General features: G+C 50.3%; 14 protein-coding genes across 14 annotated transcripts; 8 read left to right on the forward strand and 6 right to left on the reverse strand.

Annotated features, from left to right (window-relative positions):
* Position 1: 1 nt before the first annotated feature.
* BO85DRAFT_450567 (uncharacterized protein) lies at positions 2-748 on the forward strand. Its single transcript, XM_025660404.1, has one exon. It carries the CDS (start codon positions 414-416, stop codon positions 717-719), a length of 306 nt encoding a protein of 101 aa, XP_025514464.1. The 5' UTR covers positions 2-413; the 3' UTR covers positions 720-748.
* A 213-nt stretch (positions 749-961) lies between these two features.
* On the forward strand, positions 962-1,352 carry BO85DRAFT_53180 (uncharacterized protein). The gene is made up of 2 exons (XM_025665456.1): positions 962-1,002; positions 1,099-1,352. Exons 1-2 carry the CDS (start codon positions 994-996, stop codon positions 1,273-1,275), a joined length of 186 nt encoding a protein of 61 aa, XP_025514465.1. The 5' UTR covers positions 962-993; the 3' UTR covers positions 1,276-1,352.
* A 312-nt stretch (positions 1,353-1,664) lies between these two features.
* On the forward strand, positions 1,665-4,084 carry BO85DRAFT_450568 (nucleic acid/nucleotide deaminase domain-containing protein). The gene is made up of 3 exons (XM_025660405.1): positions 1,665-1,684; positions 1,738-2,586; positions 2,646-4,084. Exons 2-3 carry the CDS (start codon positions 2,067-2,069, stop codon positions 3,695-3,697), a joined length of 1,572 nt encoding a protein of 523 aa, XP_025514466.1. The 5' UTR covers positions 1,665-1,684; positions 1,738-2,066; the 3' UTR covers positions 3,698-4,084.
* Positions 4,085-4,766: 682 nt separating this feature from the next.
* On the reverse strand, positions 4,767-6,327 carry BO85DRAFT_497336 (uncharacterized protein). The gene is made up of 5 exons (XM_025663991.1): positions 6,000-6,327; positions 5,861-5,937; positions 5,426-5,805; positions 5,296-5,363; positions 4,767-5,230 (listed from the first exon to the last, which is right to left on the reverse strand). The coding sequence occupies exons 1-5, from the start codon at positions 6,256-6,258 to the stop codon at positions 4,872-4,874; spliced, it is 1,143 nt and encodes a 380-aa protein (XP_025514467.1). The 5' UTR covers positions 6,259-6,327; the 3' UTR covers positions 4,767-4,871.
* Positions 6,328-6,966: 639 nt separating this feature from the next.
* Positions 6,967-8,621, forward strand: BO85DRAFT_399912 (sterigmatocystin 8-O-methyltransferase precursor; the record flags this gene model as incomplete). Its single annotated transcript, XM_025657111.1, has 5 exons — positions 6,967-7,125; positions 7,187-7,319; positions 7,526-7,649; positions 7,707-8,158; positions 8,232-8,621. The coding sequence occupies 5 exons, from the start codon at positions 6,967-6,969 to the stop codon at positions 8,549-8,551; spliced, it is 1,188 nt and encodes a 395-aa protein (XP_025514468.1). The 3' UTR covers positions 8,552-8,621.
* Positions 8,622-8,696: 75 nt separating this feature from the next.
* BO85DRAFT_450570 (putative dynein intermediate chain) lies at positions 8,697-11,388 on the reverse strand. Its single transcript, XM_025660406.1, has 3 exons — positions 11,081-11,388; positions 10,220-10,999; positions 8,697-10,163 (listed from the first exon to the last, which is right to left on the reverse strand). The coding sequence occupies exons 1-3, from the start codon at positions 11,213-11,215 to the stop codon at positions 9,039-9,041; spliced, it is 2,040 nt and encodes a 679-aa protein (XP_025514469.1). The 5' UTR covers positions 11,216-11,388; the 3' UTR covers positions 8,697-9,038.
* A 194-nt stretch (positions 11,389-11,582) lies between these two features.
* On the forward strand, positions 11,583-12,068 carry BO85DRAFT_489334 (ATP synthase subunit e; the record flags this gene model as incomplete). The annotated part of the gene is made up of 3 exons (XM_025663596.1): positions 11,583-11,606; positions 11,689-11,872; positions 11,998-12,068. 3 exons carry the CDS (start codon positions 11,583-11,585, stop codon positions 12,066-12,068), a joined length of 279 nt encoding a protein of 92 aa, XP_025514470.1.
* A 416-nt stretch (positions 12,069-12,484) lies between these two features.
* Positions 12,485-13,522, reverse strand: BO85DRAFT_53293 (CSN8/PSMD8/EIF3K family protein). Its single transcript, XM_025665458.1, has 3 exons — positions 13,158-13,522; positions 12,916-13,097; positions 12,485-12,846 (listed from the first exon to the last, which is right to left on the reverse strand). The coding sequence occupies exons 1-3, from the start codon at positions 13,352-13,354 to the stop codon at positions 12,572-12,574; spliced, it is 654 nt and encodes a 217-aa protein (XP_025514471.1). The 5' UTR covers positions 13,355-13,522; the 3' UTR covers positions 12,485-12,571.
* Positions 13,523-13,635: 113 nt separating this feature from the next.
* On the forward strand, positions 13,636-16,579 carry BO85DRAFT_450574 (dolichyl-diphosphooligosaccharide--protein glycosyltransferase subunit STT3). The gene is made up of 6 exons (XM_025660407.1): positions 13,636-13,899; positions 13,962-13,985; positions 14,110-14,190; positions 14,253-14,846; positions 14,899-16,024; positions 16,079-16,579. Exons 1-6 carry the CDS (start codon positions 13,770-13,772, stop codon positions 16,347-16,349), a joined length of 2,226 nt encoding a protein of 741 aa, XP_025514472.1. The 5' UTR covers positions 13,636-13,769; the 3' UTR covers positions 16,350-16,579.
* On the reverse strand, positions 16,399-16,750 carry BO85DRAFT_53259 (uncharacterized protein). The gene has a single exon (XM_025665457.1). It carries the CDS (start codon positions 16,654-16,656, stop codon positions 16,447-16,449), a length of 210 nt encoding a protein of 69 aa, XP_025514473.1. The 5' UTR covers positions 16,657-16,750; the 3' UTR covers positions 16,399-16,446.
* BO85DRAFT_450575 (uncharacterized protein) lies at positions 16,714-17,570 on the reverse strand. Its single transcript, XM_025660408.1, has 3 exons — positions 17,433-17,570; positions 17,147-17,271; positions 16,714-17,014 (listed from the first exon to the last, which is right to left on the reverse strand). The coding sequence occupies exons 1-3, from the start codon at positions 17,444-17,446 to the stop codon at positions 16,935-16,937; spliced, it is 219 nt and encodes a 72-aa protein (XP_025514474.1). The 5' UTR covers positions 17,447-17,570; the 3' UTR covers positions 16,714-16,934.
* A 515-nt stretch (positions 17,571-18,085) lies between these two features.
* BO85DRAFT_469761 (uncharacterized protein) lies at positions 18,086-19,608 on the reverse strand (the record flags this gene model as incomplete). The annotated part of the gene is made up of 8 exons (XM_025662354.1): positions 18,086-18,414; positions 18,473-18,561; positions 18,601-18,983; positions 19,031-19,135; positions 19,193-19,258; positions 19,318-19,369; positions 19,462-19,495; positions 19,566-19,608. 8 exons carry the CDS (start codon positions 19,606-19,608, stop codon positions 18,119-18,121), a joined length of 1,068 nt encoding a protein of 355 aa, XP_025514475.1. The 3' UTR covers positions 18,086-18,118.
* Positions 19,609-20,157: 549 nt separating this feature from the next.
* BO85DRAFT_450580 (acetyltransferase) lies at positions 20,158-22,077 on the forward strand. Its single transcript, XM_025660409.1, has one exon. It carries the CDS (start codon positions 20,340-20,342, stop codon positions 21,717-21,719), a length of 1,380 nt encoding a protein of 459 aa, XP_025514476.1. The 5' UTR covers positions 20,158-20,339; the 3' UTR covers positions 21,720-22,077.
* Positions 22,078-22,239: 162 nt separating this feature from the next.
* Positions 22,240-25,675, forward strand: BO85DRAFT_450581 (RNA-processing protein PTA1). The gene is made up of 8 exons (XM_025660410.1): positions 22,240-22,915; positions 23,043-23,208; positions 23,262-23,392; positions 23,454-23,657; positions 23,714-24,062; positions 24,115-24,932; positions 25,002-25,072; positions 25,136-25,675. The coding sequence occupies exons 1-8, from the start codon at positions 22,578-22,580 to the stop codon at positions 25,423-25,425; spliced, it is 2,367 nt and encodes a 788-aa protein (XP_025514477.1). The 5' UTR covers positions 22,240-22,577; the 3' UTR covers positions 25,426-25,675.
* The last annotated feature ends 235 nt before the right edge of the window (positions 25,676-25,910 follow it).

Raw genomic sequence — 25,910 nt, forward strand, 5'->3', positions numbered from 1 at the left:
AATACGAAGCATCAAGGCGTACAGCAGTGGTTAAGCAGAGGTAGCTCGGTTATTTGGCACAATGTCCGTGCCAGAGTAATCTTCCACAGCATACATATCCTCGATACAGCTCGCTAGTGGTTAGCCAACCTGCGGCAAGGCTATCATGGCCGCAGTTCTAGCCAATAGAAAGGGATATCAAGACAGTATATAGCTTCCGCTGGCTTTGCAACGCTCAGGCCTCCTGGTATTTCAGATGGGTAGAATTGGGCAGAAAAGTAGTGAGCGTTTCTCCCTTCGACGGGTCTGTTAGGAAACGAGCGAACCTGCCGGTTAGGCTTGGCCGCCATGCCCCGGATTCTTCTCCCGGCTGGGTGCTGATGCCAACGCCATGCCGAGTGCTTACGGTCATGTGGTAGCCAAGGTGTCGATTCATGCGTGTATGGAATGTCGTGTTTCTAGTATTTTGCGGTCGCAGTGCTCAGCCACGTCAAATCGTTCGCTCCGTTGATGACCTGGATCCATCGTACATCAGTGCTGACTTTCTTTTGGTTGATTTTGTGGCGGCTGAATTCACCGCTCTCAGCCTTCTGAGCGTAGTGGTGGGTGGTGGTAGATGCCAGCAATCTCATCTGCCTCGAGCATCCTCTAGCAGAATGCCACCTGGAGTGATGCGATTGCCAGCCGGTCTGACTGGATGTGGTAAGTACGAACAAATGATGTTCTTGATGAACCAGTGAGTGGCCTGTGGGTAACCAGCGTTTACTCGCAGCCAAGCAGTTAGACTCATGCGGGTATTATCGATCCGCCACCCTTCTTGACTAACGCTTTGACTCATACGCCAGCCTCGCGCTTCCCCTGTCCGTCAGCAGAGCATTTTATGCATTGATATAGACTAACGCAAGACAAGAGCACGGACCTTCTCGGTGCTGGAGCGACTGAGGGTGGGCGAAATGAGCTATTAAGCTCTTTCGTCCGACGGGCTGTGTTCAAAACCCAATTGATAAGCTGTGAATGATGCGAGTAAGTCTCAGAAAGTATAAGAACTTAACTACACTTCTTGATACGTGCACCTCCGGCCTTGTAACTTTGATTCTCATTGGTAGTCTCGGCGCGCAGTTTTATGTCCCAATGCAGAATCCTATCACTTATCCTGATCCATGTACTGGCAACCTATTCGACATGACTCATGCTAGGCCTGGTACAGGATTTCTCCATGCTGATCGTCCTGCGATAATGAAAGGGTTGAATACAGTGAGGTGGCTCATGTATTCTTGCTGTATGTTACCCCAGTAAGGTTCAACCTCAGATTAGGTCGGAAAGCAAGGGTCCGCATAGTGTTACTCGGACGGGAAGGATCGACGTGGATAGGAATTTCTTTTCTACCCTGTGAAGTGTCTGATTTTATAGCTTCCTCCACTGCGCAGTAAAAAAGTACTCCAGAGGATTTCAAACTATTACCTCTGCTAGTAATAGCGAGACGCCAGTCCTAGCAGCAAAACGACCTTTTACGCTCCCGGGACAGGCTAACAGGGAAGTAATGCGGGCCGACGACATGTTGACAAGGAAATGCTGGAATATTGTAGTGAAATATCGTAGTCGCTCAACCCCGCTTTCAATTTCGATGTACAGGTGGTAACCCCTAAAGGAATGCTTTCGAATGCTTATGATTGCCATGGAGCTTCCCTTGGCATTGCGGCATCAAGTAAGGTGCAAGGCTGCCCAAGAGACAACATAATAGCTGACAACCAGACCAAGCTAAACATACTAAACACTGGACTATGCAAGTAGAGGTTGGTAACTATGAGCTGTCAAGAGGAATTACCACTCGGACGTGCCAGGTGATCACTGTGCTCGTTGTCTTGCCTCTGTAGGAACAATCCAATGCAAGGCTGAACTTATTCGGCAGAGCCTCAAACACTTCCTATGAGATATATTTATATCTATCTTCTTTCACTCCCTTTCCGGCGTATTTTATCTATCTCCTCCTTTTTTGGAGCAGCACAGAGCCTTTTTATTATTATTTTTATTATTTTTTTCCCTTTCAGAAAGAAAAGGAAGGCTGCCTATTCAATTCAGTTAGGAAGATGAGCCACGATCCTCCAGGCGACCCTCCAATGTCGCATTCGCCACGCCGGCTCCGGCGTCTATACGAGCCTCTTTCCCTACTTCAGACGCTGGGAAATGTTCGAGGTTGGCGTATCAGAGCCCCTGACATACCGCAGGATAATTCTGGCTTCAACGCCATAAAGAGTCATAGGTCATTTGTGGATGCACTTGCCTACGCCTGCGCATACAAGAAGGAACCTGCCTATGTGACCGCGGTCGCGTTGGAAAAGAGACCAGAGGAGATAGTGGTTTGGCTAGCGGCGAACAAGAATGTGGAAGAAGCTGTTGTCAGCTTTGCTCAAGATGTCTTGAGAATTGTACAATGGCTGGCAAGTAACCCATCGGCTCAACTGGGCACCAAAGATGGCCAACAAGCCCTGAACCTTTTGACGAGCAGAGTCTTGCGCTTTAATGCACCCAAGATCTACGCCTATTATGAGCAGGTTGTGAGAGCTGCGCCTCGAGTAATAGCAAAGCTTTCTAATGGGCAACATGAAGGTATGTCTGGCTTGTGGTGTATATCGAGTATACGCGTCTGACATGGTGGTAATGCCTAGGTAACCCTAATGTTGCCAACCTCAAACGCTGGCTGTCACAGCACCTGCAAAGGGACGGTGTACAACTCCAAGAAGTGGATATGGCGAACTTGGCCGTCATAAGTCACAACTCACGAGAAACCTTCGAAGTCCTCCGGAACCTAGCCATGGAATCACATGACCCTCACACATTTGAGCGGCTCTTTAAGTTGCTCGGCAAACTCGGGAAGCATGTGATTATGAGCAAACGAATAGTCGAAGGCGCAATATTTCTACGTTCAGATTTTGCAAGAGGGATGAGACTCGAGAGAGTTCCTGCGTCTCGAGAGCGTCCCCTTCCCTTTTCGTCCCGCAAGTACAATATCGATGGCATTAGCAACCGGATGTTCTCTAGTAATTCAGCAGAGAAGCAGAGGTTTCTTGCCCGTCTGCGGACAATTTGGGATACAAACGAATGGGACAAAAACTTGGCTAAGGAGCACCTCGCGGGTAAAAGCATTGTGCATGCTGAGCTCTTGATACTCGATCATTTTGAGAAGACCGGTGGGGATTTTCTGGATAATTCGGACAAGTATATCGGATGCAGCAAGCCTGCCTGTTATCTTTGCTATCACTATATCTGCAATCATCCAGGCCGTTATATTCGCCCTTCATCTCATCAGAAACTTTATATGAGGTGGCGCCTTCCCGACATCAGCGTAACAGAATCGAACGCCGCCACCCGTTTCACAGACCAAGAGCAGATTCTCAATAATCTGATAAATCTAGTACGACGGGAGTTGAGGAATGACATCGAAACTGGCGTGGGCAAGATGAAGGAATGCCCTGACTCAACGGCAGGAGGAACTTCGACTATGTTTGAACTTGAGACAGGGCTAGAGGCCGACATGGGTTCTTTATCTTTCCAAGAGCTCCGACACCAAATTGACCCCGACTTCCAATACGTCGTTATTCCCGACCCAGTCAGCAGTTCTAGTAGTGCCTCTAGCATTCACTCGCGTTCTAGCGCGGATACTGCTGTGTCTGAAGGCGATGAAGTCGAATATGATAGCGACGGGGGAGTAGTTGTCTAGAGATAATCACCTCGATTACGTCTGGGCACTTGGATTCGCTTACGTTGGGATTTTATATAGCGCTTGTGTGGCTCGGTAGCGGGTGGAGTCCTATTTGCGCTAGATATCGTTCATGGGAAATTCGGAGTGGAGTGAAGAGGATAAATTAGGGTAACAAGGTAAGTGAAGGTCCATGGGTAGACAACAACGGCGAAGAAAGACTAAATACGAGAGGAGGGATCCGCCGATGGTCACCCAATCCGAACTACTAATTTCTTAATGTGACTTGAAGCGCGGCTGATTTCTAGATAGATGCTGATTCTGTGAGGTGATTATGAGTACTGCTTCTTCATATTGTAACTAGAGTGGGCTAGGATAATTATATGATTTTCCATAAGTATACTTTGACTGCACTAAGTCTAAATTAATATAGTACATATGTCTCGGTACTCAGAAAAGTAAGATCATAGTAGACTACTATCCTTCTAGCTTTAGAGATATATTGCGATATGAAGGTTTCTTTGACCTGAGTATTAACCAGATAGAAGGCATAGAAATTGCTACTAACCTGACCTGGCCTGGCTGTTAGCCACCCTACTGCTTACCCATGCGCCACCCGCTTAGTTATCTACTACTTATTCATTTCTCTAATCTGTATGTTTGGATTTTATCATCTGAGGCCCCCGTACTCAATCTACAATTCGAAATTGTTCAATTATAAAGTAACAATCTGTGACAGACTTATCTTCTAGTCTATAATGGAGAAAGCATATGCAGGAAGAATGACCCGGATCGACAAACTCGGCAAAGAAGGTGACAGACGATACGTCTTCGTGGTCTGGTTCAGGTTCTTCAGGGTCAGGATCGAGTTCCAGCTGATTGAATTGACTGAGCAGGCCGGTTGGAGTATAATCACAGACGTAGCGGATTGCCTGCGGTGGCAGTACTGCAAAGAATTAATTATATTTATATTATTTTTTGAAGACTGAAGAACTAAAGGCAACTAAAAATAACCAGAAGTTATTAATATAGTTAAGATATATGATAATCTTTCATAAAGATCTCATTAATACAGCTACTAGAATAAGTGGAGGGTTTCTATAGTATTTACTTCTATATAACTATAGATCAGTTCAGATTTCATCATTAAACTCATAACACCCAAAAACAATGATACTTTTATACATCAACGAATCTACGGCCCCTCTCTCTCCACAACCCTATACCCATGCACCGCCTCCTCCAACGAGATATTCTCCGAATAATACTCAGATTCACGCGCCACGATCGTCTGACTCCCCAGCGATGGGACATGCGATCCGCGCGACTGACTGTTATCTCCGAGTCGAGAAAAGCCCTCCGGAGTCTTGCCATTGGCCTGGTTAGTCGGGTAGCGGCGTTGGTAGTAGCGCTGCGGAGTCTGTGATGATCCCTTGCTGCGTAGCTGTTGAGGGAGGATGCGCATGATCAATGGCCAAATGGGTGGGAGACAGGCGGCGATGATGATGATGCCGCCTTCTAGGATGGTCCAGATGCCGAGGTTGGTGGATGTCCCTGTATTGTATTTAATAGGTGGTTAGTAGGGTCATTCATGGATTAGGAACAGGGGAGGGACGTACAGGTTGGGTCGGTCGTGGCGTTTTCTTGGAAGAAGATTGTCATACGTAAGATACTGGCTACGGTTCCTCTGGTTGGGGGTTAATTCATTCCGCTGATGTTGGGGTGGTGAAGTATAAAGTATATACTTACAAACTGCCGAGAAGGAATACTCCCGTCAAAGCTAACTTCTGCCCTTTTCGCGTGTGTAGTTTCCAGACATATGGCAATGGCATGATCAGGATGAGGACGTCTGTCAAGATGTTTGGCGGTGACACGTAGCGGTAGAAGGCCAGTTGATTGAAGCATGATCCTCCTTCGATGGTTTTGTCCCAGACGTATGCTATCGGCCAGCACTGGAAGATGGCTGCAAATAGGATACCGAGGCCGTGTCCGAGTACGATAGCACCGACTATATAGGCCATTATTTTGAACGATCGAGTGGTGAAAATTCGGAGGTAGAAGACCAGAATGGATATTTTGGCTGGAGTGACCGTAAACGGGAAGTCGAGGATCTCGTTGGCGTACAGGCCCTGAACTATGTTAGACATGCATCTCCGAGTAAACAACCAAACAAGAGGGTTATACCTTCTCCAAAATCACCAGCTTTGCAGGCGTCTCTTCGACATATTCCATGTGATGTCCGACTCCTGCGAGCTTGACCACTATACGGAAAGAAACCCAACGGTCAGTGCTTGGTCTCGCATTATCGAGATTTTCCACTTACAGATTATGTACAAAGCCGATTGGCCTAAGCTGGCGATCTGCAAAAATGTAAGCACAAAACCGTAGTAACCAGAAAGATAGGCAAGTACCAATGCCAGAAGAATCAGATAATCATCGAGAGCGAAGGCCAGCTGCTGCAGACGTCGTCGTGTATAAAAGCGTGCTATAACCACCACGATCTGAACAACGGCAATCGCAACGGACACGCCTATCAGCGCATCGCCGTTGTATGGGACATCGGAATCAGATCGTGCATTCATCGCCACCTGAAACTCGACTTTTCATCTGCCATTGGAGGTCCCAGGCTGCTACTTCAACAGTTTCACGCATCTGCAGCCTGCAACTATTGTCGCAGCAAGAGGACCTTGAATGGGTGAGGGAATTTCATCTTTTAATTGCGCACAGGGCCAAGACCACAGCTGTTAGCTTCAAGCCGTGTTCCTTGGAATGAGAGCATCCGGCTTCACTGGGACCGTCTTTGAAACTCTTGGACGATGGATCCAGTCAATTACATAATGCAATGTTGAGTGTGCCGTGCTGGTGCCACGGGCAAAAGAGTATCCAAATCGATGGTTCTCGCATCATTCGCGAAACTCAATCTCCGCCGATCCCCACATGGCTTTCGGATGGCTTGCACAGGTTCTGGAACCGACCCTCGATCCGATACTATGCCCACATATTATGCCGCTGAGTGTCCAGTTCCTGGCAGATTTGTGTCCACTAAGGCACGCTAGCATCGTGCTCGGGCTCGATCTCCCATCTTATTCGTTCTCGGGTATCCTCCATCACGCGAGTCAGGGGCCCCACGCTTGCAATTCCTCAGCTTTTGTCCCGATTATCCTTTCATCATACTAAAGCCCTCTATCCGCGACATTTGAGGTTGGCTCCTGTATGTTCACCCGTCCTTGCAGGATATTGCATCTAGCCACCAAGAACGAGCAAAACAGCACGAGGAGCCGGACTAGAAAATGTCTCTTGATCGTCAGATATCAGAGCTAACAAGCGCCGTCCAATCTAGCAGAGATGGAATCGACGATAGCACCCGGTTCAAGGCCATCAAAGCCGCACAGGGGTTGCTGGCAGCCTTGGGCTCTCCAGCCGAGACAGTCATTCAGGATGTCGTTATGGTGAGTTTTCAGGATTATGCTGCCCATTTCCCGTGTGATGCCCGTTAACTTGCATGAAAAGAATTCGGTCCTTCTTATGGCACTTCGTATGGGTGTCCAGCTCGATGTCTTCAAGACTATCAGAGATAACCAAAATCATGCAACAACCACACAGCAGATCGCCAGCAAATCCGGCGCAAGTGTAGTTCTCGTGGGTAGATCTCCCTTATCTTATCAATCTCCATATTAGCCCTCATCAAATGTGAACTCGTGGGTCGGCGATGGATACACGCTTCTTTTCTCTGCGGTCCCACTCTGGAAGAGTCGATCGTAATAGTTTGCAGATGCAGCAGCATGGGATACGCCAAACACATATGCCGACAAAATCCTGAATAAAGCATACTGACATGGCACCACCTAGACCAAATCATGAGGCTACTCGCAGCTTCTGGCTACGTTCTGGAAGAAGATGTCCAATCATACAAACCATCACCTCTCACAATGGTAATGGCTGAGCCTACCTTCGAAGCCACAACTCGAGCATGGTAAGCCCCTCAGTCACACCACCATGCCAGCACACCCTCATCTGATACCCATTCTAGCTTCGATATCGGCAACTTCTGTACCACGAGAGCTCCAGAGTTCTTCCGCAATAACAACAACCAATTTCCCAAATCCGCCAAAGACACCCCGTTCCAGCTCGCAATGAACACAGAGCTCAGTTACTTCGAATGGCTTGGTCACAACCCCTCCCTGGCAAAGGACTTCCAACAATGGATGACCCTGAAGCAGCAAACAACCCCGAACTGGGCCGACTGGTTCGACATCAAAGGCTCCATCACCGACGGTTTCAACGACTCAGCGAACAACGTCCTCCTCGTCGACGTCGGAGGAGGCGAGGGCCATTACCTGCATGCCTTGAACGAGAAAATCCCCTCCCTTCCCGGACGTCTCGTCCTCCAAGACCTGCCTCACGTCGTATCGAGTATAAAGACTCCCCCGAAAGGAACTGACCTGATGCCTCACGATTTCTTCGCTCCGCAGCCAGTCAAAGGTATGATGCCTCCATGATCCACATACAAATCAAGATCGTGGTCAGACACACCGGCGCTAATCATTTCGCGCAGGTGCTCGAGCATATTATCTGCACTGGATCCTTCATGATTGGGCCGATGAGCAAGCCCGCCAAATCCTCACCAATATCGTCGAAGCTATGGAACCGGGGTATTCCCGCCTCATTATTAATGAGTATATCATCCCGGATAGACATTGTGATTTTCCCACTGCGTGCATGAGTATCATGATGATGGTCCAGGTTGGCGCGTTCGAGCGGTCTGAGAAGCAATGGCGTGAGCTGCTTAACTCTGTTGGTCTGGAGAAGATTGTTTTCCATCAGCCGCCTGGTGGTGGGGAGGGTGTTATTGAGGCTGTCAAAAGCCATAAATGAATGGAAGATAGATTGTCGAGATTTGATGACGGGAATGATAGGAATATGAAGTCTCCATTCTGATGTGGTCACATGGGACTCGTGATTGCACGCTTATTTTTTAGTCCACTGTAATACTCGTCCTACTATACGTTTACGGCATCGGTTCCATTAAAGGGACTATTGCGGTTGAGCAGGTAGTATGTACAAATGTTGGCTGGCTCTGAAATATTCGAACCCATTTCGTTTCTCTAGCTTGGAACAAATATAGATACATCAACGAGGTGCCTCGGGGTATATGATAAACTAAACAGCGGCGCCGCTCAAAATGTGTTACAGATCGGGAAGAAGACTAAAGCACCTCGGATGGATGGATCGATGGATTGTTGGCTGGCGAGGACAGACTTGAGCGAAGGAGACTATAAACCGACATTGTTGCTTCGTTCGCTGGGAAGTCACAAGACGGTCATTGGTTCCTTTGTATTTCGCAAAAGGAGCTGATTGCGCATCAGTTGTTCCGGTCCTGCTGTTCCAACTTTCCAACGAGTTTCTTCATGCCCGCCCATTCATCGGCAGGCACGTCTTCCGGAGTACCGCTGAGACCCTTTCCGACTTCAAAAACAGTAACCACACCGTCGAGCCCACCCGTTGCAATGCGCCTGCCCTCGCGCTCTTCCCAGGCTACCTTGTTGAGACTCCTCGTCAGTATGCCTCCACGGCCCTTGGACGGTGTCGTCTTCACGACGGGGACTTCGGTGTCCGTGTAGAGGTCCCAGACTTCGAGGTTTCCAGCACCATCGACGAGAGAGAAGACACCAGGGCGATGTGGGGACCATCGTGCGTCATACACGACATCCTCCCGGTTAATGTCAAGGATAGGCTCCACGACTTGAGTTGTGGCTATGGCAGAGGTTGCAGGGGCAGTCGTGGCCGGCGGACGGATGCGCCAGAGCCTCACGCTCCAATCCAGACTAGAGCTAAGCATGAGATCGCCCAGATCAACTGGACCGCGAGCGGGATGGAATGCAGTGGACATGATCGGGGCTTTATGACCGCGATACACGAGGCGATGGTCGGTACCAGCTTTAGCACCGGCTCTATCGTAACGATGGCAGGGGTAAATCCCTCCTTCCTCAGTACCAACGATGAAGAATGTGGGGTCGGACTGCGGGAATGACATGGTCGTGGGTGCAAGATCTTCTGTTTTCGAGGGTGGGGGAGTCGATAGTTCGAGGTATTCCTGAGGCTGGGAAAGCATGTCGACCGTCCAACCACAGACTACGCCATCTGTTGATGCGGTCAAAATGTTATGGGCATTCTGTGTTCCAATGATGGAAATACTGTAGACCGGGTGAGTATGCCCAGAGCCAGTCAACGGCGTCTTCTGAACGGGAGCGCCACCGCCTGCGCGCGACGACCGAGTATCCCATAGCAGTACCTGCCCCGAGTAGGAACCGCCAACAATGAGATTAGGGTGGAATGGAGAGAATTTGGCGGCCAAGATGTCAGAGGTAGAATGAAAGACATACTCCGGTCGGGAGTGAAGGTGTTGGTTCCAGATCTGGACGAGACCATCGGGTTCATGAGGGGCAGAAGGGTTCTTGGTGTACGCAGCCAGAACAAGTTCGGGGAACTGTGGGGATGTCAGACCTCAATGCGAAGCTCATGATGATGATAAAAGCGACCAACCTTCGGCGAAAAGCTAAGATCACTGATCATACGCTTCTTGCTCCATCGCTCGTCCCAGAACTGGCAGACCTCCCTGATTCCGCGCCGCTTCCGTCCATGTTCATCGTCGTCTTCTAGTTCACCATCCACGCCTCCAAGCTCGTAGTCTGCCAGCACGTCGTATTCCTCGTCCAGTGCCCGTTCGATGACTTTAGCTGATCGTTCAACGAAATCCAGAAAGTCCTCAGAGGACGTGACAGCCTTTAATTCGTCATCATCTAATGTACGGAGCGGGTAGCGCATATTCAAGGCCTCGGCGCTGGCTTCATTGTCAGCATGCTGTTGAGTGGCCTGCAGCTCCTCTTCGATCTCTTTTCGGAGCTTCCTCCGGATTTCTTCGTCGCGTTCGCTATCTCTCTTGCTGCCATTGTTCTCTTCATCGTCTGACTCTGTGGCGCCTGATGGTTTCAAGTCGTCCGTCTGGACTCCTTTACTATATGTGACAACTTCGGGTTTGGGCTCAGGGGCGGGCTGTGGTTCAGGAGCCGCGACAAACGGCTCGGTTCCGACCGTTTGAACAGCAATTGACTGTGAAAGCGGTCGCGTAGTTGGACTGAATGCTTCCGTGTTGTCGCCACTGAGTTGGCTAGCGCTCAGGACTGAATTAGGCCTGCTTCCTTTCCGTGACAGGCCATCGGCCCCGTGGCTGATGGAAGCCGACCCCGGGCGGTCAACCAAACGTGAGATAAGATCATCGAGCTCAGCTCGACTATCAGCGCGGCTGGGGGCGGGGGAGACAACCTAGAAAGACAAGTAGACATAAGCGCTGGCCCTTCTCAAGCGACATGGGCGACCATAAGTGAGGGGAAAGGGTCTCTGTACCTCAGAAGCATCGCCGGTGTTAGCTCGGGTTTGCGAGAATTCCTTCTGCCGCAGCTCTCTCTGCCGCTTCAGTTCGGCGAGTTTGGCTCTCTTGGCAAGGATCTCGGCCTTGCGCTGTTGCATAGCCGAGGACATGATGGGGAGGAGGGGGAGTAACGGAAGGTGAAACCCTCCAGACCACGAACTGGCTGGTCTTTCAACTTGGGGGACGAAGTAAATAAAAGTACGGGGAGGGTTCGTTCGCGTTCCCTTGAACCTTCCCCGTGTCTGTCCCGCGCCCAGGGAAACCCGGGTTGGTGATGACATAAGCGCCAAAGGGCCCGACGGTCCGGAAAAACTCGCGAACAGGAACTTCGTCTTTACCAGCTCTCTAAGTATCCTGTCCGATTGCCAGCCATTGACAGTCGATCCCTTCATAACGGTCGCTCGGAATCCGGCCTTGCTATCTCTCGTCTCACTGATCTGTTCCATTCGCCGCTCCGGAGGCCAGGGTTCTCATAAGATGGCTACCACACAGGGTGTCAACGTGAGTGTCATCAGTATCCGCCCTGGACCCATTGTCATGATACAGGACCCTCGAGGTTAACCCGCTCCCTTCGCCCATCCAGGTTCTGCGCTATTCGGCCCTCGTTGCCGGTCTCGTCTACGGTTTCTACCACCAGTCTTCGATCACCGCCACTGCTAAGCACGCCGAGGCCGAACGCGAATATGCCCGCCAGGAGCGCCTGATCGAGCAGGCCAAGGCTGAGTGGAGGAAGAAGACGGCGCCCAAGGACACGCAAAACAGCGGAGGTACGTCTTGGTGCTAGCTTTTCCATACTCTGAATCCCCTTTACCAGTCCCGAATTGCAGTCCCCATTGGAACCCCCCAGCGGCATGTACCGGACCCCCCAATGCTAACTAGGGAACTTGCACAGTCATTACGGATCCCGAGGACAGCCGGTTTGACCTTGAGGCTTTCCTGAAGATGAAGGCTGGCGAGAACTAGAATGGAATCGAAGTATACGGCACGCAGATGAAGTTGCAGTTATCTCTCTAAGAGTCGTACCTCTTTGAAGGTATAGGCGAGAGATCTCGGGTCGGCCCCGATTATGTATTATTGTTTGGTCTAATTTCCCAGAGTCGTGTCATTGCGAGCGAAAGGAATGATTTTTCTTTTTCCCCTATAGACATCATCCCCGCATCTTGTACATACCCTGGGCTGTTGTGCGTCTGTATCACTACAGTTGGACCAGAAGAGCAAGAGATTCTGTATGCTTCGGTTTCATTGCTGATCTTCTTCTCGTACTGAGTGCGCTTGCGCAATATTATGCCCATTGTTATGGGGCTGTTCTATGATATGCTCCGTGACGCCGTCAAGTCGTTACGTGCGGACCCGGGATGTTGCGCTCTAGATATGTAGTCATCCAAACTCTCCGTCATGTCCCGCCTATTACTGTAGGATAATCGAGTTGCAAGGTAGCCCCTGTTTTTGCAGACTCCCAGATACCCTCAACTCCGGCGATTCCCGATCAAGGCCATGACCTGACTCAGTTCATTATACAACCGAACATCTTCCTGAGGGAGTTCGTCGACGATCGGTTTCGGGTGCAACAACCCTTTTTCCTGATCCCATGTCCATCCATACGCGATGAACTTCTGCATGATGGCCGGGTCACCCTGTTGTGCGGCGGCAGCATCCAGACCGAGATAGGTTGCAGCGGCTGCTGGCCTTATCGCCTCATAGGCTCTGCTGACTTCCTTTAACGTCTTTTCCTGGAAATGAGCTAGGGTAAGGTTAGTATATGAAGGATGTAGCAAAGGCAAGGCATATTCGAGAGGATGGTTTGCCTTACATTCATAACTCTGGACTATGGGTCGGAGTGCTTCGGGCCACGGCAGTTCTCGCAGAATCTTATAAACTTGGTCATATTTCCGTTGCCAGACCGCTCGGAGAAGTGTCAAACAGTTCTGTAGTGACGAGTCATTTTGTAGTAATTCTTGTGGCACGCGTTGTGTCGATAAACGAGCTTCGGGACTGAATAACTTGCGGATTAGCGATTTGCTAACTGTGGGGGAGTAGCTCGGGATATCTCACATTTTGTCTACGAGAAGGTTGGAGAAGAAGAATGTAGAATAGTAAAGACTGAGTAGCTCCGTGTGGTTGCCCTTTTTCATGGAGAGCAGACAAGCTTCGCTTTCATAGTTTGATAGTGTTTCGTAGAGCTCCGTCGGCGATTTAGCAGAGGCAACGACGGCGGTCAGTTGCTCTTGTGTGAGTGGGGGAAGATCCATGGTGAGATGACCGTTGAGCGATCGCGAGAGTTCGCGTATTAATTCTCAAAATCAAAGAATAAAAAAAATATTCTTGAAACAGGGCGTAACGATTCGGATGTTCGAGTGATGGTCAACTAGACTTGCGCTGATACTAAGCACTGACGGTGCGGGGACGTTTCGGAGGAAATCCCCCAAACCCGCAACGGAAAAGGGAACTAGTAACAAAGTATTGTGGTTTGACTTGGGTGACTTACGTACCTGGCGCCAAGCCCCAGAAGAGACCACCTTGCGAAGCTCTCGACACTCTTCAATTCATTCCCCCGTTCACATCACCACCCAACCCCTTCCCTCTCATCAGCTCCCGGGACAGGTCGAGGGCTGTTTGCTCATCTTCTTTCCCATTGGATTTTGATTCTTTTCTCCCCTGGCCATTATGGCCGAATCACCCCTCGATGTCCTCTTGAAGGGTAACTCCGGCAGAACAACACGCGGCCTTCTGCGGATTATCATTCTAGCTACCATTGCCGCCGCTGCTGTGTCCAGTCGTCTGTTCAGTGTTATCCGTATGTCTCTTGACTCATATATTTGATCAATTGAATTATCGTCACTAACATTGACCCTCTAGGATTCGAGAGTATTATTCACGAGTGTATGTTTTGATACCAATCCTCACATCTATACCTTGACGCTACCGCGGATCCCGGCATTCGACACCGTGTGCAGGCAGCTCCAATTCAGAGGCAACCCGATGCTAATGTAGCTCCCTTCTACAGTCGACCCCTGGTTCAACTTCCGCGCAACAAAATACCTGGTCTCCCATGGCTTTGAGAGCTTCTGGGACTGGTTCGACGACCGTACGTTCTTCCTGCCAAGCATGCTTTACCACCTGCATATACTGATTGACGATGCTGCTCAGGAACATGGCACCCCCTGGGACGTGTCACTGGTGGCACGCTATACCCCGGTCTGATGGTGACCAGCGGTGTTATCTACCACGTCTTGCGTTTCCTCACCATCCCTGTCGATATCCGTAACATCTGTGTCTTGCTTGCCCCGGCCTTCTCCGGTCTGACTGCGCTGGCAATGTACTTCCTGACTCGCGAGATGGCGACATCCCCCTCCGCTGGTCTTCTTGCGGCTGCTTTCATGGGTATCGTCCCCGGATACATCTCTCGTTCCGTCGCGGGCAGCTACGATAACGAGGCCATTGCTATTTTCCTGCTGGTGTTCACCTTCTTCCTGTGGATCAAGGCTGTCAAGAACGGCTCCATCATGTGGAGTTCTCTGGCAGCTTTGTTCTACGGCTACATGGTGTCTGCCTGGGGTGGTTATGTCTTCATCACTAACTTGATCCCTCTGCACGTTTTCGTTCTTCTGTGTATGGGCAGATACAGCTCCCGTATCTATATCAGCTACACCACCTGGTATGCTCTGGGAACTCTGGCCAGTATGCAGATTCCTTTCGTCGGATTCCTGCCGATTCGCAACAGTGACCACATGTCCGCACTTGGTGTGTACTCTCGTTAACCGCTAGAGAAGACAGTTTGTACTGACCTTGCCAGGTGTCTTTGGCCTCATTCAGCTCGTGGCCTTTGCTGACTTCGTCCGTGGTTTCATCCCGGGCAAGCACTTCCAGAGACTTCTGACTACCATGATCATCGTTGTCTTCGGAATCGCTTTCGTCGGACTTGTCGTCCTCACCGTGTCCGGAGTGATTGCCCCTTGGAGCGGTCGTTTCTACTCTCTGTGGGATACCGGCTATGCCAAGATCCACATCCCTATCATTGCCTCTGTCTCCGAGCACCAGCCCACCGCTTGGCCCGCCTTCTTCTTTGATCTGAACTTCTTGATCTGGCTCTTCCCTGCTGGTGTCTACATGTGCTTCCGCGATCTCAAGGATGAGCACGTCTTTGTCATCATCTACTCGGTGCTTGCCAGTTACTTCGCCGGTGTCATGGTTCGTCTGATGTTGACCCTGACCCCTATTGTTTGTGTTGCGGCTGCTCTGGCCCTCTCCACCATTCTCGACACGTACGTGTTCGCGAAGAACGGCCCCAACCCCCGCGCCAAGGCGAACGAGGACAACTCGGACGGTCTTCGTTCCACCAGGAAGCCCGATGTCGGGGTCACGTCCTACCTGTCCAAGGCTGTGATGACCTCCTCCGTTGTCATCTATCTGCTTCTCTTCGTTGCGCACTGCACCTGGGTCACCTCCAACGCCTACTCCTCCCCGTCTGTGGTTCTCGCGAGCCGCTTGCCTGATGGAAGCCAGCACATCATCGATGATTACCGTGAGGCGTACTACTGGCTCCGCCAGAACACTGAGCACAACGCCAAGATCATGTCCTGGTGGGATTACGGCTACCAGATCGGTGGTATGGCGGACCGCCCTACCCTGGTTGACAACAACACGTGGAACAACACCCACATTGCCACTGTTGGTAAGGCGATGAGCTCCCGTGAGGAGGTCAGTTACCCCATCCTCCGTCAGCACGATGTTGATTACGTGCTGGTGGTGTTTGGTGGATTGCTGGGCTACTCCGGTGACGACATCAACAAGTTCCTGTGGATGGTCCGTATCGCCGAGGGTATCTGGCCCGACGAGGTCAAGGAGCGTGACTTCTTCACTGCCCGCGGTGAGTACCGGGTGGATGACGGTGCCACCCCCACCATGCGTAACAGCTTGATGTAAGATATCCCCTATTTGCCATGGCATTGATATGCCACTAACAACGACTGCAGGTACAAAATGTCCTACTACAACTTCAACTCCTTGTTCGGTCCCGGCCAGGCCGTTGACCGCGTGCGTGGATCTCGACTCCCCGCGGAAGGCCCTCAGCTGAACACGCTCGAGGAGGCGTTCACCAGTGAGAACTGGATCATCCGTATCTACAAGGTCAAGGATCTCGACAACCTCGGCCGTGACCACAACAACGCAGTGGCCTTTGACAAGGGCCACAAGCGCAAGCGCGCCACCAAGCGCAAGGGCCCTCGTGTCCTGCGGACCGAGTAAAGGGCCTGGTGTCGTTGATAGATACCAGGTTGGGTGTAAAATCGATCCCTTCTTCATTTCTTAGCATGTCATTTTCAATTCCATGTTCTTGTACGTGTCACATCACCATATAGGCGGAATCATAGAAGTTGTGCATTTGGTTAGAAGCGTAGACTATACTTCTTTCTATCCCTAAGCAACCAAGCTGAACCTTGGCAGAATGATCATGACATATTGAACACGAATATCCTTCGAATAATATACAGATCAATAATAAGAAGACGCGAGCAGAGATTTCCACTTGATCAGCAACATCATCTACACACATCCATCTCCTCCCTTCCCTAGTATCACATCCTCCCCATCAACCACCACACACCCTCCCCCCTTCCAAACCCAGCACAAACCCAACACACAAAAAGATAAATATACAGTATATTCATAGATATTCAAACCTAACTCCAATCCCAATACACCATCAACAATCAACCAATCAATTAAAATCAAATCAATCCATGCACACAGCTCGATCAGCATACGCTGAAACCGGAAATATAATAAAAACAACGATAACAGTATTCCGCAAATGCAATATTCGAATCACAATTATTGCTTCTTCGCCGGCTCATCGGGAACCTTCACGTCCGAGAACTCATCCTGTCCGACGGCGCGGATGGTGTAGGCGTCTATACAACGGAGATGACATTAGCTGGTTGTTATTTCTTGAGTGGGCTGTAATGGGATAGCATTGCGCATGCGCGCAGCGACAATAATCAAGGACAAGCACAAGACCAGGTGGAAGGGAGACATGGACGTACAAACACTAATGGTAAAAGACACCAAGGCCAGACCGGTCAAGGCATTCTTGAACAGATACGGACGACGGGCACGGAGAAGAGCCGCTCCGGCGCGGTAGTCTTTGCCGTAGTAGGTTGAGTTGAAGCTGTATTTTCCATTGACGGTATGAGTCAGTCAGTGTGTCTCTCTCTCTATCTTGCGATGGATGATGGGATGGGGTGATCGGGGTAGTTAGGTGGTAGTGGGGTGTTCTGTCTGGGATGGGGATGTAATAAGCAATGGAAGGGGGGAAATATTGGGACGTACATTCCGGCAGGCATTGTGAAAAGGATGAGTCCGTTGCTGACTGGTTGAGGCTTGGGAGATGAGTGTGAAGGTTCTGGAGAGGGCGCGCGCCGTTTTTTCTTTTCGGAGGTGGACGGGGAACTTTTGAAGAGGATCGACTGACGCCTTCATTGGGGGAGATTGGATTCGGCCCGGGCTTGGCGGGCTGGTGGTGGCTGCTAACAGGCCGAGGCGGAGCCGCGGGGATTTATCTACTTGTTTATCTCTATACTCCGTATACTCGTTCTTATTGCATGATGCTCTCATATATCTGTCTCTTGATGGGGATTTTCGTAGTTTAAATGCAATAGATTGGGTCACTGATGTTGGATTAGCATCAGGTCGGACTCTCTTTGAATTGTAGTAGTATCAGTTGCTAATTATATATTTCTTATAAGGCTACTACTAGTACTACTCTTAGTGCTTGATTATATTTAGTTCGATAATCATGACTGTAGTAGTAGTATTATGGGAGACTTCCACCTGTATGATGCTTTTCATTCACCGCCTATCGCCAAGTTGCTGTGAGGTCTTCGTACTACTTATCTCCTACCTCTCATTACTTCATCTTGTACCTAAGTCAAGGGATCACGCAATGGCTATATACTCTGCTAGAAAGTCTCAGGCTATAAGGAAGAGAATATAATGATAGCATTTATCAGCAGTATCTATACCTGTTCCACTGTCGTGGTTACGACTATCTGCTGCTGGCTTTCGTTATCGCAACTCTCAAGATCGAGCTTACCCTTCCCTTTGAATTTAAGGGCCCAGTGGCCCCGTTCGCTGAGCTGGTATCCGCTATGAGCAGGGCCGTTTCTCCAATCTCGGCTCAGATCAGTGCTCTTTTTGCTGCTGTTCAGCCCCGGAATGTTTCTTAGAAGCACGCGCAACGAAGGTAAAGAGCCGGTGATCAGACCGAGCGCATATTTGACGTTCATCAATATGAGGGGAACAGCACCGACGTCTAGGATGTGCGGTTAGTGGAGTAAATTATGTATCAACGGAGAGAAGAGAGGTCATACATGTATAGTCAGTTGAGTTGACTTGGAAATCCAATAGCGGAATGCGTGCCAGCCCGGCACTGCATGCCACGAATCCTTCATCAATCAGCCTAGGATGTTCAGTAAAGGAAAGTGATGACTCCGCAAACATATCAAGACAAAATAGCCCAATAATGAATAAGCGACGCTGAATAGGCATTTGAAGCTTCCAGATAGTCGGCATCGGAAGAGTGATAATGCTCACATCGAATAATAACATCAGGATTGCCTGATACAGCTGGAGGTCCTCTAACACAGCATTGGAAAAGCACTTCGAGTTAGGAATAGTCGAATCCCACGCTGCCTGCACTGGCCAGCACTGGAAGATCAAGGGTAATTCCCCCGAGATTGTCACGATCACCATGAGCACCATGATTCCCAGACCAATCCGCCGGATCCATTTGGTTGGGAAAACTCGCATGATAAAAACAGTAAGGCTACATTTGACAGCCAAGGCCACCCAGAGATATAGGCAGAACAAGATATATACGTACTGAAACAGTAAGTCAGCGTCTATAGAAGGACAGAAAAGGCACTAACCTTCTCCGTCATGATCATATCTGCAGTAGGAACAGTATCCTGATGGTAGCCAATTCCGTACGTTGTAAGAATGATGGAGAGGGCCGCGAACACAAGGACCATGGACTGCTCAGTGCGGTTAAGAGCGGGCTCATCTTCATCCTGTGTGAAACTTGTACATACCAGGGCAAGAAGAACAAGACAGTCATCCAGACCGAGAGCATGCATGATAAATCCTCGAAGGTAGAGCTAGGGAGACGCAGGTCAATCAGCCCGTGTATGCTGCCATTGCGGAAATGTAAACATACTCTAAGACAGCAAACGATCAGGGTGAGAAGACCGAATGCACCAATCACTCCCCTCACTGTGTACACCATTGGAGGCGCCGGATCAGGAAGATGCATCGGAGAGCCATCTGTACCGGTCATTTTCTTGTCAGCCGTTATGGTGACTTCCTTGGCTTTTGTTTTATTTCCTCATTCGGAGCTGATTTGAACGAGTATAGCAACAGTAAAGAGGCATCCGCAAGCAAAAGACCCGAGAATAGCCCCCTGACCAGCGTCCCTGTCAAGATAAATCCAGACATCGCGACATTCCATTTACTGAAATGATTAAGTGCGTGTACTTGCAGGGATCCGTCCCCCATGCGGCCGACTGCAGGGTAAATATCCTGTTAAGAGACATAATAGAAATGATAATTAATCTATTGAACAGGGAAGCCAATCCTGAAAGGGACCAAGTGGGCCGGTGCTGTGCCACTGTGTTGTTTGAGGCGAACATGAACCATCATTCGATTCAGGGCTGTCATAGTGGCCCACTTGGCGCATGAACCGGGGAGTGACCGTTGGTCGCGGAGGCTGCCACGGCCAGGATGGTGTCAATGCCTCGCCCATTGACATAAAGATTAGAGAGATATGTTACACAGTAAAGATCAGCCATCGATGATCATAATCAAGGCGTAATGCTGCGAGAATGGCTCTTGGACTTTGTCATGAACCCGCATCAGCCGGCTCAGCCCTGACTGGCTCTAGTCTGATGGCATCTTGCACCTTACTGGGAGGCGCAATTTATGTATGCGGCGGCGTCAGACTAACAACAACCCCGGTTACACCGTTTCTTTGTTATCTGGTCTATTAATTTCGGAGTTGAATGCCCGTAGTGGGCTGCTTTAAAGGGGATTCAGGAGGGATGGGACGACCGCAACCTGTCAAGGACATGGTTCGCATCAGAGATCTTGTCTGAGCGGCGAGGATCATCACCTCGTTGACCAACATCAAACTGCGTGACTGTATTATTCCACTTGAATTCTCCTCATATTTAATCTTCCAGCATGTCGGATAGCCCTGGTCTGCTGGCTTTAAGCCCACTTGACCACATCCCGGCGAAGCTCTTCCTGCCGTACATCCTGTACTTCGACACGACCGACACGCAGACAGCCCTCTCCACCCTCCAGAAAGGAATTGACAGGTTGATTTCAGAATTGCCCTGGCTCGCCGGAGATGTGGTTCTCTATAGTGTGCCAGACGGGCCCAAGAATCGAATGCATATTGCGCCCCCATGTGTTCCTCTTTCTGATGTCCCTATGCTGAAGATCAAGCACTTTGACGGCGATGCAGACTCTCAATCTAACCCGATCCAGTCCTATCTGCCTCTGCCCACATTTATCCCAGCCTCCCAACAGCGTCCTGTTCTTCGCTTCCAGGCAAATGTCTTTCATAGCAGGATCATTGTGGCCATGTCCTTCTGGCACAGCGTCTTTGATGGTACCGGGGCCGGTGTGATCCTGGAAGCAGTCGCCGAGTGCTGCAAGTCAATCAACGAAGAAATCACAACCAGCCTCGTGCAGACTATCGCGAAGACCCATGATGACCTCCGGAAGGAAGTCGCAAATTTTCCATCTAAATGTGTGAAGCGCCTCGACCACAGCATTGAGTTGGGAACGCCTGTTTTTGATCCCAACATTTCCACTGAGCAATGGAATGCAATGGAATCTGCCTTGTCCTCTATTGTCGAGACAAAGCGATACACCTTCAGACCCGAGAAAGTAGCCAAGGTGAAGGACATTTGTACTCAACTCATGCCTCAGTTGCAGTCCTCAGAGTGGATCTCTAGCAACGATGTTATTACCGCAACACTAGCCATCTGTGTCGACCGAGCCCTTCACCCGGAGCGAGCAGACAGAACCCAAAGCGCCGATTTTCTAATGGCCGTTGATTTGCGAAGCCGAGTTGATCCTCCGCTACCAGAGACCTACCTGGGGAACGCGATCTTCCCTGTCCATGACGATATCTATTCTGAAGAGATGGCAGGCCAGACAGGGGATGATGCAGATCTCCTACATCTAGCTCAGTTGGCACTGCGTATCCGCATGAAGCTTACAACCATGGACAAGACTCTCATGTATAGCGCATCAGCCGCCGTCGCCGACAATGAAGATTGGACCAAAGTTGAAGCAGGACCCGCGGGGATCATTGTAACCAGCTGGAGAGGTCTCAAGGTCTTTGAACTAGATTTTGGCGCTGGACTGGGCCACATTGTAGACTTCGAGCCCGGGCTCACGCTTGTCCCTGGTGGGTGTATCTTTCTGCCGTCACGAACGTTCTTGGGGAAAAGTGGGTCGTCTCCAATGTGGGAAGTATGCATCACCCTGAAAGCTGGGGATTCCCAATTGCTTGAGAAGGATCCACTGTTCAACCGGATCGTGGCATGATAATGGCTGGTGAAATGTGGTATATGGCTGTCTGGACTGTACTACGTGACGGTGTTGACTGAAGTTCTCTTTGACTCTACTAGCATTGTCTCTAATTTGAGGATGCCAGGTACAAGGCACTTAAGAGAGTGTTAGCAGTGCTGCTTAGTGTATCCACATGGTGCTAGGTTTCATCTTATACTGGACCCATGGGTGTGCTCGAGGCATTTTAATGCCGGCCGATCATCAATAAATCTAGGGTAGAATCCCTAACACCTGCATAATGAGTATTTATACTAAGGATGCATGGGGGCCAAATGCCATTGTCAACGACCAACCAGGCACATTTGATATTGAGCTCTTCCTGGATGAGAATGACGGTCCAATTAGAAAGGATGTCAATAGATATGGAATGAGGATGGGGGGACAGGATAAGGGAAATGACGGCGGATGCCGCGAGACAGACTCACGTGACCATTGTGTCAAGCGCCGGCCAGATTCCTGCTTCGGCTTCCGTCCATCCATTCATTCAGCTTGACTTCTTCCATCAACAACAACTACCATTATCTTCCACCTTCCCTCCTTCCCCCCTCGGGTCTCTCGGTTGGTATTTCTTACCTATATCACCTCTTTGTTTCCGCCCGAGTCATCGTTGCTTTCTTCTCATATTTACCAATCACCGGTACTCACCTTTACGCTGTATGCGCCGCGTCGGCAGATTATCTAGTCGCATTCTAAGCCCGGTGCTTGCACCGTGAATTTCCCCTTCCCCTGCGTAGACAAACCCAACCAGTTCCCCTTTTGCTTTACAAATTCGATCTTTCAAACTTCGTCCTTCCTTCCATCTGGCCGGCTCAGTCGGCCATTGAACCAGTCGTAATGGCTCAGTCGACCGATCACCTCGTCGATCAGATCGCCCAGCTCAACGCCGCCCGAAACCTCGTCCTTGGCGATGCTGCCTTCTACCCACAGATCGTGAACGGTGTTCTTCCGTTAATTGGCGCAAATACACGCCTGGAGTTGCGACGATGGGGATCGGAGTTCCTGGCCGAGACGTTCGCCAGTCCCGCGTTGGCTTCGACTCAGAAGGAACAATTGGCCCCGAACGTGCTGCAGACATTACGAGAGATATTGGAATTGCCGGAAAAGGATCCCATGGTTTTGAAACATATAGTGCAGAATGCGGCCAGTTTGTATCCGCTGGTGTTTAGGCATATGTAGGTGGCTGATGCTTGCTTCTGTTTCGCCCCCCTCGGGAGAGCTCTCGTAGATTGCTGCATGGTGCTGCAATGTGATTTAGAGCACCCATTGGGCTTCGCAGTGTACTAACGCTTGACCTTGCAGTATCAATCACCCCGCAGAGGCAACCGCCTGGGAGAACATGACAGCCATCAAACAGGACATCCTGCGTCGATGGGACTCCTTCCCTTTCCCCGTCAAGATCTGCTGTATCAAGTTCGTACAGCGAGTCGTCCACGTGCAGACGCATGGCCCCATCGCCGACCCTAGAGTATGTTCACTGAGATCTTGCGTATTTAGCTGAGATTAACGCTGTCTTCCTAGCGACCCGACCAGAATGAGACCTCCTTGGCCATTGTGCCCCGAAACCATGCTATCCTGTCTCTCCCAAACTTGGAAGCAGAGGCGTCCGGATTGCTGGATCGACTTTTGTCTGTCTTCCAAGAAGAATCAAGGTATCTAAGACCCCTTTCCATCCGCGGTAGTCAACGTAAAATGTCGCTAATACTTTCAAAGTGATCCCCTTCTCGTCAATGCGACTTTGAACTGCCTGGCCGTCCTCATTCGAACCCGACCATCCGTGGGCAATAAGATCATCAACGCGATCATGAACTTCTACCCTGCGAGACAAGTACGCGCTCCCATAACTCCCTCGGTCCGAGTTGGGGTCAAGTCGATGGAACGGACTGCCAGAGCAGTGATGATCAATATACTCAAGAGGTGAGACAACATGGTGGCATAAGATAAACGGATGGATTGCTGATGGATCTACCCAGGAACCCCAACCACCCCCTGGCGGGCAAGATGCAGCAATATATCGACCGATTGATGCAATCGCGTATAGAAGTCGCCGACGAAGCCTCGCGGAAGCGCGGTTTGCCTACCGAGCCAACGGACGGTCTAGACAACACTAAACGGGCGAAACTCGATGCTGAAACGCCAGCCCTGATCAAGGTTCCGCCGTTGCCACCAGGCCCGATTAGCTATTCACAGCTCTTTACGCTCACCGAAGACCGGGAGCTGTCGAACTTCGATGTGAAGCAGTTGCCTACCGATATTGTACTCAAGATTGTTGTTCCTCTCCTAGGTCGTGTCGACCAGTCGATGATGCAGCAGTCCATTGAGGTATGCTGAACTCCAAATAAGGAAGGAAAAACCAGTGCTAACGGAGCCGCAGGCGATACGTATGCGGTATCAAACAATTCAGAAGCAGCAGGCTGCACAGCCTCCGGCAGCCCCAGCGGAGGCAGAAGATGACGACTACGAACCCGAGTACCAGCCCATGGACATTCCCGAACCGGCAGCCGAACAAGCGGAAGCCGTATCCGCTGAAGTGGCCGACCTCCAACCGGACCTAGTATCTCTAGGCCCTTTCGTTCTACCCCAGCCACCGCCTCTGACGGAAGATGAGGCCGCAGACATTGGTCGAAGTGCTGTTGGGAGAGTGTTTGGCATGTTGACGTCCACCGGAGTTGCCCCTAACCCAGCCAAAGGGAAGAGTCAACAGCAACTAGGCTTTGCTCGCCTTGCTGGAAGCACCTTCGACCGTGACGCTTGGGTGACCCTGCTCACTAGACTTGCCACTCGGGCCCCAGCTGGTCTGGAACCGGGAAGCGGAAAAGTCGAGAAGGGAAAGGCCCCCATATCGGACTCTATCCGAGAAACCCTCTACCGATATATCCTAGAGGACTTTCGCGGTCGCGTAAACATTGGCATCATGTGGCTTAACGAGGAATGGTACAACGACCGGATGCAAATGGAGTTTACTGCGCAGCATCGGCGTGAGGAGGACGAGGAGGTAACAGTCCCGTTACACTACGACCACTGGGTCCTGCGACTCCTGGACGGGTTCCTCCCGTACCTGGACTCTCGGGACACGAAGATCTTCATCCGCTTCCTCAGTGAGATACCCGAGGTGACGATCCCAATCACAAAGCGAGTGGCCAGTCTAGCAAAGGATCCAGAGCGCGTGAACCTATGCATTCAATCTCTACTGTACGTTCCATACCCACCCAAAAGAAGAGAGGAAACCCTCAAGTATCAAGAAGCTAACAACATTCCAAGGTACCTGATAATGTTCCGACCCCCCGCACGGGAGATGTGTCTCAACGCCCTCGAGGACGTCTACGATACCTGTATGTTGCAATCCTCCCCCGCACAGACTACCCCAACGCTAACCATTCCACCCCACACTTTAGACGAAGAATCCCGTCCCTTGGCCGGTAAATTACTCGCCAAATGGCGTCCCAAGAAGACCGAAGAGCAGCAACAGCAGCAACAACAAGAAGGGCAACAAACACCATCCCAGACTCCTCAAACTCAGCCTCAGCAGCAACAGCAGCAGCAAACCACCCTCGCATCCCGCCCTATCGCATCATCAGAGTCCAACACCCCCCTCACCAACGGCACGGATGAATCCAACCCCGCTCCCCCGCCGCCACAACAACAACCACAATCACAACCAGATGCCACCCCAACCACCACCTGAGCAAGAAGAGGAAGCGTCCGTAACCAACACCAATACACCCTCTCACATTCAAAGAAATACCTACCCTGTTATGTATCACTTTGTAACTTGCAACAGACACAATCAAAGAAAGAGAATACATACATACATACATACATACAAGCAAATCCATCAATACCTACCTCTGTTACGGATGATTCCCCACCCCATCTCCTTTCTGATTGCGTCACTCGCATAGACTAAATAGCCAATCAATTCAATGTCTGCTTCATTACAACTAAGTAGTACTAACTATAGTATGACAGTAGTTATTTATCTTATCTAGATGTGGGGGGGATGATATCCATTTATTCGAGTTAGCGGGGCTTATCTATCTATCAATCTATTTATCTGAGTTTCAATCTATACCAAGGGAGAGTATTAATCAATACATGGCTTATGTAGCATTGGAATTAATTCCGCGCGGAGATGTTGATCCGGTACGTGTGGCTTGTGGCTTGTGGCTT

The sequence above is a fragment of the Aspergillus piperis genome, assembly GCF_003184755.1.
Source record: "Aspergillus piperis CBS 112811 unplaced genomic scaffold BO85scaffold_12, whole genome shotgun sequence".
Classification (NCBI taxonomy): domain Eukaryota; kingdom Fungi; phylum Ascomycota; class Eurotiomycetes; order Eurotiales; family Aspergillaceae; genus Aspergillus; species Aspergillus piperis.